The following is a 16,371-nucleotide window of genomic DNA, read 5'->3' on the forward strand; positions in this document are numbered from 1 at the left end:
TTTCAAATTCCTTTGAGGCCATGGAATCCATTAATGTTAATTTATTGTAGAGTTTCGCCTCATATAAGTTGGTGCTAGGGGACATGGTAGATGTTGTATACTACATTACTTTTAATGAACAAACTTGATCAAAGAATGCTCGCTATAACTTACTTATTTCCTCCTCGGTGTTATAAATTGTTTAACACAATGCATTTCTTAATAATTACAATTATATTGATTATTATAAGAAGTGTAATACAGTACCAGGTTAATGACATATCTATTAATGCATTAAGCCCAAGCACAGAGTTTATATCAACTTTCTTGGCCATGTTTCAAGTCAGCTGTTTGAGTATTATATTAATTTTAGTCAGTTGATATGTAACTCTATGTGGTGAAAGCGAAATAGGTCTCAGACTGTTTCATTATGTACATGTACTTAGACATATATTTTCTTCCACCACTTCCGCTATTCTTTTGTTCAAGTAAAAGGCCTCTTAAATTTGTGCTTTCAATCAAATAAGACAAATGTATCTTTAGCTTTTGCCTGTCTCTATTCATCTGTTCATTAGGTAAAGGTAATATAACAAAAGTCATAGGAACGGAACAAATGTGATCTAGAAAAGCACTTTCAAAGACATTGAGTTTGCAATGATCGCTTTATTTCACAGATTATATCGTAGTCGTTTAAGAAATAGCTTTCTCGGAGATTGTGTTCACAAACCAAAAATGTGGGTGCAAGAATATTGATTACGTTTAATAGTTAAGTGAAAATGGCAATGAGCTGGTATTTGGTAAGAGATTATGATTTATGATAAGGCACTAAACAGGACTGTTTTTTTTTTATAATGATCTAGCTTGTACGTGCTTTATGCAATATAAACAGTACACAAACTAGATATTATATTATTACTGTAACAGTTCCCGTTTTTCCTTACTTGCCATTTTTTTCCAGAGGAAACTACATAAAGCAAAACGTATCGTGAGAAATCTATGACAATTGCATTTAATTACATTGTAATACTGAGATCAAGTAATTTCATTTTTATAAATCCATCAAACTATCTTTTAAGACAAAGAAACTAGACCATGTAATAGAAAAGGCGAAATTCCAAATTTTACAATAAAATTCATATCAGAATCGAAATAATTTATAGCAAAACGTTGTTTAAACACTATTTATACACTCGGGCGGTTGTACGTCTTTCGAAATAATTCACTCGGGCTGCGCCCTCTATTAATAGTATTAAAGCACCGTTTTGCTATAAATTATTTCTTAAGTAGAGCTTAGAACTGCACTTCTGTTCATCGGCGTCGATGTCGGCTTCCTCTTCCTATAAGTTTATCTCAGCATCCATCTCGTCTATTTTGATTATAAGATATGCGGGATACAGCTTACATAACTATATTTTGCTGTTTTACGAACGTATTTACATCTCTTTGACACAGCAATGTTTGATTAAGTTAAGCAATGTAGGCCTGTGTCTAAGTAACCATTTGTTCGGTATGACTTTAAACTTCACATTGACCACTGTGATGATTTGAAACGCAATGCAAAAGTTACGTAACTCTACTTTGCTTCTTTACAAAGTACTACCAATGTATTTGATGAAACAATATTTGGTAATGTTGTTTCATGTAAGCAAGTAATACAATACTCACTAGTTTGAATGAATCGACATTTCCCTCATGTAATTATTACTTATATAATATCATGTGCAATGCACAAGTTCCGTAACTATAGTTTGCTGTCTCACAATGTTATGCCATTTATTCGACTTACATTTTTTTTTATCAGATTTTGTGACAATACTTTTAAAAGGTCGAGGGATGTAGTACTTTCACATTTCTTATACTTCTTATTTTCATAGTGTATTGTTGTTGATTATGTCCCATATTAATTTAAATCAAATTATTGGGTTTCAGGGAGGGCCTGGCTAGTTAGGCATGCATGGTCCTACCATGTCAAATTGTTTATATTTTCGTTTTGAGATATTGACTAACTGTACAGTTTCGATTTCAAGTTTTAATTTGATCTTGCAAAAAAGTGTACACTATAATTTGTTCGAATAGTTTTACAAGTATGCAGTTAATGGTCGTGCATGTTGTAAATATCAAGGTGATATTAACTTCTTATTTTAAAAACAAAAATCTGTATATTTACAAGTTTGGTTCAGTACATTTGCTAAGCTTATCTAATACATTATGTTTAACCTAAGAACGAACCATATAACGAGAAAGGCATTCATCTGTCCGTATTGTTAAGATATTTTCGATAAACAATTTTGCATCTCACGACATAAATATAGCTAAATACGCACGTGGCTTTCCGTAATTTTAAACCGGTGAATGCCGAGGTTGCTTACGGAGAAGAGGTAATTTGCTAATTGTCCTTATGGGTCCGCAGTCTGAAGTAACTTTCTTTCTACAATTCCAGAAGCGTTTAAATATCCACACCATCAACGTATTTACATGTCAAGGAATTGATATCCATATGCTAGTTAAGTACAATTGTCACATTTTACCTGATATAAACAGAAAATGTATCAAGACAGAACCAAAAGCAAACGGCTTCATTTTAATATATTGCCACCATTATAAATGATATTTATACAAGTGAAAATTCGAGTAGGAATATATATTTTAGAAAGTAATATTTTGACCGTAAGGATGCATTTTATGACTGGGGTTACAGTTTCTACGTCATATCCTATGTTGGGTACTGTTATTGAAAATGAAAGTTCCAGTGAGTTGTATCGACCATTGCGTCATGATGCTTTATGTTTTCTTCTAGTGTTGATACAAAATTGTATATTACATCATAATTAAGAATAATTATAGAAAAGTGATTATTCATATAATGCAAATTTCATGAGTTGGATAACCTCTAAATTATAATTTCCGCTTTAATATTATTGTCCTAGAAATCTCATTACATTAGTTGCGCACATTCCCGCGGCAGGAAAAAAACCAGTGAAAATGTTTACAATCGCGAGAAACCAATCCAGCATAGGGCTTTTTAAAGAAGAATTATGTTCTTTGTAAAAATTATTATTAAATTAAAGTAATTGTTAAAAGTAAAGAGAAACTGTTTGTCCGTCCAACAGCTTAAATTAGAATTGTTTTTTCTCCGGTTTTGTGGCAAGTGTTTTTGGTGAAGTGCTGGAATATATCAGTGGAATAGAATTGATATTTTCACTGTTTGAAAACAGTGAAAATATCATTTTTACTTTTTACTCGGAAATTCTTAGCAAAATATACTTCAATAAAGATACAGATATATATAAATACCTACACAAAACATTAAGATACGGTCCACTGTACAAAAATCTGAAAACTAAGAACTTATTTGAGAATTTTTCAACACAGATAGTGTGAGATCACGATATTGTGACGTCATGGTACAATGCATATTACGTAGTAATATAGATAGAATACAATAATTTACACTCGTGAAAATATTGCACATGGTGTCCACTCGCTAAAATATAGTTTTATCTTGCAGTGAAACAATATACTAGTACGCACATCAGTAAAATTTATTTTGCTCTCCATTGCTTGCTTAAGCCTTGATGGATTATATTAAAGTTAACTCTTATTCTATTGTATTTTGTAAATTCATGCTACATTTATCATTAAATATGTGCAGGTGAACATTTGATATTTTACAAGCATATCTGAAAGTTCAATGTTTAGAATAAATTTTGCTTGTGAAATTGGCTATCGTTATTGTCAATATTGCTCAGTTTGACGGCAAATGTCTAGAAAAAGTCTCGTCTGAACACAATTACCACACAATGCTTGACTTTGTTAACTGTTTCTTGCAGCTCCTATTAAACAGATGTGACGGATTTTGCAGACCAAAAATTCAATTTGCTCTACATAACAAGACGTTCGATTGAGTGGGGTGACTGATTGCTTTGTCTTGAGCAAAGTTTCCCTGGAGATTAATTTGTTCCTCTTTGTTCTTCTGTATTTACTTATTGTCATCAACATACAGATTGGCCCCGCCGAATAAGCGCAGATTTATATTGAATCGCGAGCGTTTTCCCTTGACTAGAATACCGCAAAGTTTGAATCACTCATTTTTCCAATTCATCTTTTGTTCGGTTTAAATTACTTTAAGTATACACATGCTAAGAATAGATCATTTCTTTTTACAATGCTGGTTTGGTATACGTCTTGCAAAATTTCGGTATGCCACAATATCAGTACATGTATATCAATAATCACTGTTAGTTAGTTACATGAGAGGTTATGAATGATTTTACGGACTTTACATGTAACATAATAATAATAATAACTTTATTTAAAGAAGGTAACACGTAAAGACATATAACAGTTCTGAAACATGTTACAAATCTTAAGTTTCAATGTAGCCTTCTGTAAAATAAAAATACAACAGTTCGAAATAAAAAGATACAATTGCGTTGCTTGTGTTTTGTACATATTAGCATATATTTTGTTTTTGATAGATGTAACAGCATGTTGTTTGAAAAACACCATTTTTCGATTTTATTTAAGTTTTCTTGGAGTTTAATCATTATCGTTATTATCATTCTCATCTCCGACAAATAGGTAATCATACTGAATCACATTGAACCAGTCCCTGAAAAATATCATATATATATGGGTACTTCGCGCAGTCAAGACTTTCCATACTGATGGGAGATATATATGTGGAAAATACATTCCAAATAATATTGATTATTCTTAATCCTTTAAAGAATTACACTATTTTTGTGATATATTATTATACGGTATATGTAGAAGACAACCTTTAATTTAATATATTTTCTGTATGATTAGATATCAGTAAAGCTTATATGCATTTATGTTTTGCTTCAGGAGGTCTCATCAGATAAATTCTCTCCTTTAAATTCGTGATAAGTTGTACATTATTTCTAGTTCTGTTTGCTCGCTAGAAGATGATAATATTACTATGTGGTAGAGACATATGTTTTGGATTTTTTTCGCTCGCAATACACAAGAATAAAAAAAAGAGTAAAAATGTTTTATCGAAAATAATTTCGTAATTGTTTCATAGTTAACATAGGATTAAATGTAAGGCTTTTTCTAAGTGCAAAATTAATGCTGAAAATACATTCTAAATATGACGTCTTTTTATCAAAGAGTGAATATCAGGAATACTGTAACGGAAATTAAAGTAAAAGAGATTTAGTTACAATAAAATCTAAATCTTTTAGTTGATACTAATTTATTTTAGGTCGATTGTTTAGCAAGTTTTACAATTTATATTAATCATTCTCGACATTTCTGATGAAATTCATTGCCACGAGGTTATGAGAGAAGAGAAGCCAGTTTCCTTATTAAAGCTGAGCGCCATGCAAGGGAGCTACTGGTACCATTTTGACGTCTTTGGTATGACGCGGCCAGGGATAGAACCCACGACCTCTTGCACTCAAAGCGGACGCTCTACCTCTACGTTATCGAGGCGGTCTAAATCTTTTGAGTCCATACAGTTACGTAAAGCATGTAGTAGGAGTTAATATATTTATGGTGATGTTTGACAAAAATGACCTTATAAAGATATTTGATTTTTGACCACATAGAGAAACGAAACCATGGAACAGACATGTTGTCACAGAACATTTGAAGCACACAATAGTTTTATTTATAAGGTTTAGACAAACATAAACCAAAAATAAAAACAGCATGCTGTACCAATTGGGTAATAACTAAAGTTCCCGGCACTTCCGGAAACAACTCAAAATAGAGTTTATTACAAGGCTTTTTGGTTTGTTTATGCACATCACGTCTAGAAAAGTGCTTCCAAATCCATTATTACTTTTATTAAAGTCACAGTAAATTGATCATATTGTCTTAAATAAAAACCAGAAATTTTAAATTCCGTTTTGTTAACTTTCACAGTACGCTTCTGATATTCTGTGGATTAAAGAGAAAATTCAAATTTCAAAAATATCATTTATTGCCATTAAGCATATAAAAAAAACTTCAACCGCGATCCGTACATGTCCTCGCAGCTTTCTAAGGCAGAAAAAAAATGGGAAAATCTTAAGTGAGGCTGTTCAATCTAAAATATTGCACTGCTAATCAAGTGCAAGTAGGCAGCTTTATGATTCACATGTTTTTATGAATGACCTCCTTAAATAGATCGCAGGTCAATACTTTGTGTTGTTGACCAGTCAACAGTTCGTCATGGGTTTGTTGGATGAGAACACAAACCCCCTGAAATTCACTTCTAATATCATGTAAGTGTATAGTATTATGTTGTAATCTGCTTAGATGAAAATTGAGCGAAAGAATAAAATGAGCTAATGACTCCTTATTTCTTCCAAAATGATTACTGACCCCTAATATATGAAGTATTTACATTTATCAAGTAAAATCCATATTTATTTCTATGAGATAAGCAATCTGCATGTGAAATCGTAACAACCCAAAAATGTATTTCTCAATGAAAGTTGTTAGCTATCGACTGTATGCCTCAGTTTTTATATTACACTGCATTTTTGACATGTTTTGCAGTTACAAGCCGTTAAAAGATATGAGGCTAGATCAAGAATATAGAAAATCGGTCGTAGGGGGAAATATTCATAAAACAGGATTTCTATTAGACATATGTATAATTAAGAAATAATATATCTCATCCAGTGATTTGTCGCTGAATAAATCATTGTTTGGAGTTCAGATGCGAAGGAATTATATCACGAGGTCGCAGCCCGAGTGAGATAATAATACGCATCTGAACGACAAACAATGATTTATTCAAGAGCAAATCACTAAATGAGATATATTATTTCAATTCTAACACGTTACCAAGGATTTTTAAGTACATCCTTGACGACATTCATTAAATATGTGCCCGTTTTCAATCGGTTTCTTTTCCAGCGCGTCGCTATGCCGTTTGACGCCATGACGTAATAATTGTGACGTCATAACAGTGATTTGTTGTATAATAGTTCACTGTTTTCTGCCTTCTTTGTTTAATAGGAAAATGAATCGGATCGTGTTAGAATTGATTTTTATATTGAATTGGCCAAGTAGTTTATCGGCATTATGGCTAGTTACTTTGTCTTTTGTCTTTGACATTTAATTAAGTCAAAAAAGTAACGGCTTTTTAAGTCTCAGTTTTGTTCCACAGTAGCATTACAAAAGAGCCACTGACTAGCTTAGCTTTTACATTAAGGTCGCTGACTTAGAATCAATGTGGGTTCGGGCCTCATGTAAGTAAGCCATCCACCTGGCTCACGGAAGGTTGGTGGTTCTACCCAGGCTTCCGCCCGTGATGAAATAATGCACCGCATGGAATCTGGGGTCTTCCGTCACCAAACAAAGCTGGAGAATCGACATATAACGTATAACTGTGTCGATGTAGCTTTAAACCCAACAAAAAAAGAACAACAACTAGCTTTTACGAAAAGCTAATCTTGTTATATTTGTATGATATAAACATTGAATACTATAGCTGCTAAATTTGTAACGCTGTTGTCTTCTTTTGATATTTTGTTAACTAAACTTTCCATTGATGAGATTGTTTTGATTTTTTTTGTAACTTTTGCACATCTAACAGAAAATTTACCGCATCCGGTCTGCTTGCTTGCTTTTGTAAAATGAAGGGCAACAAGCACACTAAATGATAAAGGTTGTTCTATTGTCATTGAATTATCTACAAACAGGCTTCTACTAGGACAGAAAATATGTATTTTTCAACTTAATGACAGAACAAAAGGTGATATCTGTTCCTAGCCAGAAACAATGACAGTTTGTTTGATGAACACCTATTATCAAACTTCATCAGACAAATGTTCCTGTAAAACTGAATATTCCAAACGAGACTGAAAGGAGGGTTTGACAAGTGTAATTACGGACAACGTCAATATGCTCACTGGACTGGGAAATGAGATCTTGAATGACAAATAAGATCTGACAGTATTAAGTTATTTTTCCAGTTGAAGCACACAGGAAACTCGGGGAGAATATCATCAGCAATGCTATCGGCAATATCCAAATAAAACAATCAGGTTACCTGATAATAACATGCGATGAGAGTTGCTTATAAAAATTGTCCTATTGATATAATATGAATATAATAATTATTACTGAACTTGTAAGCAAATTTCTATTGTTGTTTTCATTAGTGATATTTTTATTGTTCCGTTTTGCACAATTGAGTACAACTTTGGTAGCATAAATGTTCAGCTATCGCTTATGGGCATTTTTAAACAAATATATGTGGATGAAAACAATCATTGTTGGAAACAACAAAATCAATTTCTGATCGATGCTACATTAGCAAGCATATAGATACACAATAAATAGCACTGCAAGCGCTTGTATTGAGGACGTATTGGTGACTTGGTGTTGCTAATAAATTATCAGCATCACAGTATCAAACCCTGACAAAACAAAATTAAGATTTGCCTGATTTGCTAGGCGTACGGTTAAATTTATGTGATAGTTAACAGTATAAAACTGTTAAAAGATATGTGGTTCCTGAAAATACTTATCGAACTTAGACGTCAATATTTTTACAATTTTAGTTTTGTAATTATTTGTCTCATTTTACATTTTCAAAAGCAGGTTGTTTTGAATCATTTATACATTAAACGTTTAATGTTTTAGCTTTTATTTCTTTTAAAGTCATTTTAAAAACGAAAAATGATGACTTCACAAATGTTGCTTTAATTTAAACTGCAATAGACAATAATGTAACAATACAAGGCCCCGCTCTAGATGTATGAACGGGTACTGGGTAGATGGCTGGGTGGATGGATGGGAAGAGGGTGGGTGGTTGGCAGGCAGGTTGGCTGTCAGCTAGCCAGCTAGACAGCCAGCCAGACAGATATAAGTAGATAGGTAAACAAACAGGGTTGCAAACAAATAGGTAAGTACATAAAGTAGCTACCTTGGTAGCTTGGTAGATATGTATGTAAGTAGATAGAAAAACTACTTTGTATGTCTTGTTTTCGTCATTCAAGACCTTACAATGAAAAGAACATGTTTCAGTACAAGTACTGTGTGCGTTAAATTTACGTAACTCTTAATTTTGTGTATCTTAAGACTTTTATATACATATCTCACTGATTCGCGTGACACAGGGCCTCTTAATACTAATGTGGTGGCTTATCTAAAAGAAATTTATTTCAACGATAATCTTTGTTCTAAGTTGCTGTAATAACATACGTCGAATGTTGGTAGAAAACATTGTTAATTCTGAGTACATATGATATAATTCACCATATTGAAAACGTTAAAAAAAACGAAAACACTTCCAGATAATTTCTTAACAAAGAGATAAAGAGATATGGGAGGTTCTAACTTTTCGATATATTTGTACTGGACATATTTACATATTTCAATGCATTAATTCAAGTTGAAGTGGACGCAGATAAGAAACGGTACCGCATACATTTTCTGTTGTATAATGATGTCAGTTAAATTTTTCTACTTCGAAACACTTGCCCAAAGCGGCTGTTAATGAGAATCGCGATTTAGTTCTCATGCGGAGAAGAAGCCATCAAGGTGACATACGACTGGTCTTTGGTCTTACCTAGGTACCAGCTTGAGTATTGCGCGGATGGGCATATAGGGTCTTACCTAGGTATCGGCTTGAGTATTGCGCGGGTTGGCATATAGGGTCTTACCTAGGTACCAGCACGGGTATTGCGCGGATATGCATTTAGAGTCTTACCTAGGTACCAGATTGGGTATTGCGCGGATGAGGGTATAGGATCTTACCTAGGTACCGGCTTTGGTATTGCGCGGTTGGGCATATTGGGTCTTTCCTCGGTACAAGCTTATGTATTGCGCGGATGGGCATATAGGGTTTACCTAGGTATCAGCTTGGGAATTGCGCGGATATGTAAAAGGGTCTTACCTAGGTACCAGTTTTGGTATTGCAAGGATGGGCACATAGGGACTTACCAACTTGGGTATTGCGCGGATAGGCATTTAGGGTCTTTCCTAGGTACCAGCTTGGGTATTGCGCGGAAGGGCATATAGGGTCTGGTCTTTGGTCTTACCTAGGTACCATCTTGTGTATTGCGCGGATGGGCATATAGGGTCTTACCTAGGTACCAGCTTGGGTATTGCGCAGATGGGCATATAGATATTGCACTGTTACCTAGATACCAGCTTTGGTATTGCGCGGATGGGCATATAGGTATTGCACTCTTACCTAGGTACCAGCTTTGATATTGCGCGGATGGCCATATAGGGTCTTACCTAGGTACCAGCTTGAGTATTACGCAGATGGGCATATAGGTATTGCACTCTTAGCTAGGTACCAGCTTTGATATTGCGCGGATGGGCATATAGAGTCGTTTTTGTGAGCGTGACTTAATACCAACACATGTGTAGTTTTCCTCCTACTTGTCACGACGTGTCTTTTGAAACACTTTTAACAGCAATGTCATTTCTGCCACTTTTCAATTTGTAGCTCTTCAATCTCGTTGGCTCATACTACGAATCTAATGATAGTTTGCTTTATTGTTTCATTCTTTAAGATTAGATAGGCAATTTTATAAGCTGGACCGTATTGACTGGTATCAGTTTATTTGTGATTATTCTGCGTATTGAAAAAAAACAACTGCCAAATATTCTCTATATTTCTGAACGTATTGCTGTCTTGTTTAGCATAAGAAAACGTTATGATAAGGGGTTTAATAAGTTGGGCAAAATTGATTGGTAATATTCTACTTAAACTAAACACTGGTGATAAATCTACTTGATCCCTCCCATGTCTCCAACAATGCCTAATATAGAACGCTTTGGTGCGATTAACCTCAAAATTCTCTTTTCCCAGTTAGAATTAGGTATCTTTAAATCAATACATTGTATTTTATAGGAAAACACTCTTAGTTAATTTTTAGATACTATTTTATTCATCAGTGAATATATTTTGATTTAGATATATTGGCTGCTATATTTCAGTTTTAATTTGATGTAATAAAAATATATTTCATGCACTATGTCACCAAGATCTGTGGTCGCCAGTAGATCGCACTTTGGCCCAGATTTATTAGCTTTACTTCAATAGTGTAAACTACAGTAAAATAAGACATCAACAAGCCAAATATTCTCCAGAACTTCCCCTAAGTTATAGTGTATGAAAGCCATGAACCCTTACCTTACTAAATTTCTGCAATAAACTTGTCCAGAGGGGATGCTTACCAAAATGATGCTGACTGAATGGCGAAGAGTGCAGATCATAATCAAACTGCACGGATGTACAGGCTGATCATGATCTGAACAGGTCGCAAAGGCAGAATCAGTCGTGTCCAGCATGATAAGGGTTAAGTACGCAGATTTCTTTACCGTGTTAGAAAGAGATTTATTTAGATCTACACGTTATAGTCAAAGGTCTTTAATATTTTCTTAGCATTTTACTTTTGTCATCAGTAGTGAGTATTCGAATATTCTCTTCCGTATATATGTTCCTAAACATCCTTGCATTGAAATTGAGACGCCTAATACATTTCAGGTTTAAATTCTAGGAAATAAAAGTCAGTCGTTAGGAAACGTACCATACATTGTAATTAGAATTTACCAAGAATTACCGGGACGTAGGGAAATTAAGTCAATATTCCGTACTATTATCAGGATTGTTTATGGATTATTTGCGTCATTCTAAACAAAAGTCTCTGTATCCGCTGATTATGTTATTTCTGATTTTGAATGAAATAATTCTTTAAAGATTTGCGCGATCTACACAGAGAAAATAGAAGCAAATACCAAATACGGTTCAAAGCAATATACCGTTACCTCGTCCATCTACATAACAACATAACATAACAACATAATGATGTGTTCAAACTATGATACAGACCCATTGGCATGCCCTGGTATAAAAATATTTCTTTGTGTTTGCAATAACATTTTACGACAAAGGGATATTGTATAATTCAACGTTTTATTATTTGTTTTAATTTTTAATTATACATGCCAAATTTAGTTACCAGCAACTGAACTCTCATTAAAATGTATTACCCACGCAAATCCGTGGTGAAAAGGCTTACGACAACAGATCTCTTTCGGGAGTTCAATTCATGTAACTAAGTCAAAGTTAGTCTAATGTATTTAGTCCCCCATCTGTGTATTTAGAGAAAGTTTTGTATTTTGCAGAAAATAAACTAAATTTAACCCAGAACAAGAAAACATAAAAAGGCACAAGCATATCCAATTATACATTTAAACTTTCCATTTTCAGGAATATTTATTTAATCTCCAAACTAATTTCCCAGTTACTTGCATCTTACTGGTTCTATATAGTTTTTGAATGTAATGAATACTTTTGGTTTCCTTTCCTTTGATGTATTTCTTTTGTAACTAAATTATGACGTCAACACTGGGTCATTTATCACCCGGAGGTTATGATTTTATTCTGCTATGCACTACATGTCAACGACAACTTTGCAAATGTCAGTTACCCTATATAGTTTTTTATATAATAAACATTAAATAATCTATTCAGTGGAATATTTGTGCAGGATGTCTAGACATAAAGCATAACCTACAGTTTAAACCTCACTTTCCGTACATTTGTAACAAGGATTTTTTTTTTTGATTTTCTTTCTTTCTAAATGTCATCGGTGTAATACATTATTCCAAAGAACTATGGGGGCGGTAAAAGGAATTTTTTAATTGTTCAAAATCACTTTTGAATATACCATAAAATAATGTCTGATATCAAGTATTTCTTAAAAAATCATATTTCGATTTTATTTGTGAATGGGTTTTATGAATTAGTTAGCATAAAGCAACGTTTCCATGAAAACAGTTTGTTAAAAAATTTAAATTGTGACTTAACATGTTTCTTTTTCTAGTACATTTTAAATTTCATTTTTGCTTGCATTTAAATGTCAATTGTTGCATAAGTCACGATACCCTTTGCAGATTGTATAATTATGACACATTTCACTCCGATGCACTATTTTATTGAATTTCCCCTTGGAGATTTAGTCTTACGGTATATGATTTAGTCTTACGGTATATATTTTTTATCTATTTCAGATTCCACAAATAAGTTATGCTTCTACAAGTATAGATCTAAGTGACAAGTCAAGATTCGAGTATTTTTCCAGAGTGGTTCCTCCAGATTCGTTTCAAGCTAGTGCTATGGTTGAAATTGCTGCTAAATTTGGCTGGAATTACGTTAGTACACTTGCTGATGATGGAAATTACGGTGAAAAGGGAGTTAGCGCTTTTGAAGAAAAAGCGAAGAAATACGGTAAATTTTAACACTATTAAATGCAAATTTTAGTTTTGAAACGTCAGTTATAAATTTGAAGGATTTAGAAATTACAGGTTTAAATTACCTTTCAAAACGTCAGTCCTTCTTGCTAGGTGGGGCTATTGATTCAGTGTTGGTATTATTCAGGCTTTTCTTGCTCATGGCATTCATTCAAAATACCTTAAGTTTCTCTTTTGTGGGACTTGAGGCTTGGAATGCGTTTCAAATGTCATAACCTTGGATCAACCAACTTTGTTGAACCGTGTCTGCTAATACCTGGCTGTTTTTAATCCTTCCAACGGGTATTTAAACAGAATTTATTATTTTCAAGTAATGAGCATTTTATAGACTGATACATTACGGTTGTGTTCACATAGGGTTGAGATATTGCTATGTTTACTTGAACAACAGTTGTTCGTGTTGCATCACACCAAATGTTTTAGCACAGTTAAGTTTTTGCACAAAAGCAAGTTACTATACAATAACAAAGATTGGCATCGCTGTGTGTCTTGTTGATATCAAGATACTTTATGGCAATAATATTTCTTTCCTTTTTCCAAATTGCTTTTCTCACATATATCATTTCTATTTAACTATAATACTGTTCTGTCAAAACAGATACTTTGTGATCAAAGGTATAATAGAAATTATATCATTACTAAGTGCTCACGTATAAAACGGATCTTTGTTGACATGTAGAATGGAAAGAATAGTATAGTATATACTACCGATACACAGGATTGAATTTCATATTATCGTGATTATCAAATGATCATGTTATAGCTACACAGATAAAAATTTCATATATCCAAACAATTACCTTATAAAATACTTTTCTACATCTACATCTTTCACCCAACCGTCGATTTCCGACTATCACTGGGCGGCGCTGTCAGAGAAACAGTTGTTAAAGAAATGATATGTTACAATGTTAAAATAATAAAAGCTAAAAAAGACAGTATGCTACAGTTAAAATGGGGCAGAGGCAATAGAATTACATACTGACCACCGCCAGCCTCTCTCTAAAGATACCGAGACTGGGGCTAGATTTAACTTTTGTAGCACAAAATTATAAGTACTTTCATGGTGTCTAGAGATGAAATGCACTATTTTCATGAGTGTTTCAAAATACATTCAAAAGCTCTTTATCTAGACAATATAACCGATATCAGAGTGCTTTTTAGAACAAATTTAAATGTGTTTTAGAGTTCCAGTAATAAAGACATAGTTTCAGTTAATTATATCTAAGTTATTGAGCATAAGGAGGTTGTTTCTGAAGCTATCGTATTACCAGTTATGTGTTTCAAGAGTCATATTTATACGTTTGATTGCCTTAGTCGTTGTATATGTTGTATATTACAGTAAATACTTTTAGTATACTGTATTGGCGTAAAAACCTACGCACTATTTTCTCATTTTTTGATCTGAAGTTTGCACATATTTGTTTTATTGTAGTAGTGGTCAGATGCGATGTACACATTACTATGTCAAGTGCTGATCTTTTGTCTATCTGCAAATAACGGAAAACCTACGCCGTTTGTGTTTCATTAATCAATCTATAGCGTTATTTATCATGTAAACTGCTGAGAATTGGCTGTGAATTTGATTACTTTGTCTGGGATGTTCAACTGTATCATTTACAATCGGACACAAATTATATCAAGAAATCTTCTCGTTGAATTATATATCATATATCATCTATGACTGTTCAGTGTATAAAAAGACAGAGGTTACATTAGACTTCGTAAAACATTTATTTGAAATACTAAAGTTTTTAAAAAGATTGAGATTTTCCACATAGATGGGTACGGGAACAGTTAAAACATTTATTCATTATATCATTAATTCAGTTTGTTTCATGTAGATCAATATACCTAACGAGGGCATAGTAGTACCACAGTTTGTTTTCCATTTAATACTCTACATGTTTCTACTGTATATTTTCTCATCCAAACTGGATACCCTTGAGCGTTCAGCATGGTGAATAGCTAACAGTTCCATTAACAAAAGGTAATGAGATTGCTGATTAAGGGTTAAAGAAAATTGTTACAGTTAAAAGTCATATAATCATATCTCTTTTCAAAATACTGTTATTCAGTCGTACGTTTACAAAAAACGGGTCATATCTTATGCTAAGCAATTCGTATTGTTGCTTCATTCTTTATAGAATAAGGTATTAAATAAGAAAATTTAAATAATATCATAATGACGAAAACCGATGACTTTCAAAGGACTTTGGATACTATCATAATTATGCTTCTAGCCTACATTTTGAATGCAAAATTCTCATTAAGTATTTACACAATAACCAAGTCGTTTCGAATCACATATAAACCAATGTGTTAGTTAACATATTACAGCAGAAACTGGTTTGTATTTGTTCTTATCAAGATGGATTGTTTTATTTAATCTAGGCCAGGGTATATTTTTTTGAAGAAATAAAATGTTTAATTTCCGTAAATATATAATGTCATCACATAACGGATGTTTCAAATATATGAATTTCGTTTGAAAAAAAGTAGCAAAATCTGTTGTTGTTTTTTTAAGGAAAAAGTAACATTTTAAGATTAAAATCCTATAAATAAATGAAAAAGAGAACGATACTTTTGCAAACAACCTGTACTTGATTTAAACTTAATTACTTTCATATCTATACACTGTTCATAATGTAAAATTATTGATGCATTACATGTGTGAATAGGAATGCTACAGATATATATGTATAAGAGACCGGTGTCGCGTGAATATCACACGCGTGGTAATATTACCACGCGTGTGATAATTACGCGGCGGCGTGAGAATCGCACGGTTCCGGGTATAGCCGTGATAATCGCACGGGCGGTCTTAGCTTTAGATATATATACCAGTATGATACATAAAATTATTCAGGAATGATTTCTGCATCAATGGGTATAAAATAATTGGGTGTTCAGGCGCGTATCAATTCGGGGTTGTGCATCAAAGCAATATACTTTAAAAAAAAATGGGATTTTTTTTCCATAAATATAATTAAGTCTTTCTTTTTAGAATAGTTTCAATATTTTATCTGAATTGGACTGACATGAATATTAGGAATCCAGGGGCGGACAATGATGGGGAAAACACGTGCGTACATACTAAAATATAATAGTATTTTGGTAAAATGTTTATTTAAGGGAAACAATTATACTCTG

The 16,371-nt window shown here is 33.1% G+C and overlaps 1 protein-coding gene across 1 annotated transcript in view; it reads left to right on the forward strand.

Annotated features, from left to right (window-relative positions):
- LOC123529486 (metabotropic glutamate receptor 8-like) overlaps nt 1-16,371 on the forward strand; it is a 121,796-nt gene that overhangs the window by 58,767 nt on the left and 46,658 nt on the right. The window contains exon 2 of the mRNA XM_045309834.2: nt 12,979-13,195. Within this exon, the coding sequence (XP_045165769.2) occupies nt 12,979-13,195 (217 nt within the window). The remainder of the gene's footprint in view (nt 1-12,978; nt 13,196-16,371) is intronic.

This window comes from Mercenaria mercenaria, chromosome 13, assembly GCF_021730395.1.
Source record: "Mercenaria mercenaria strain notata chromosome 13, MADL_Memer_1, whole genome shotgun sequence".
Classification (NCBI taxonomy): domain Eukaryota; kingdom Metazoa; phylum Mollusca; class Bivalvia; order Venerida; family Veneridae; genus Mercenaria; species Mercenaria mercenaria.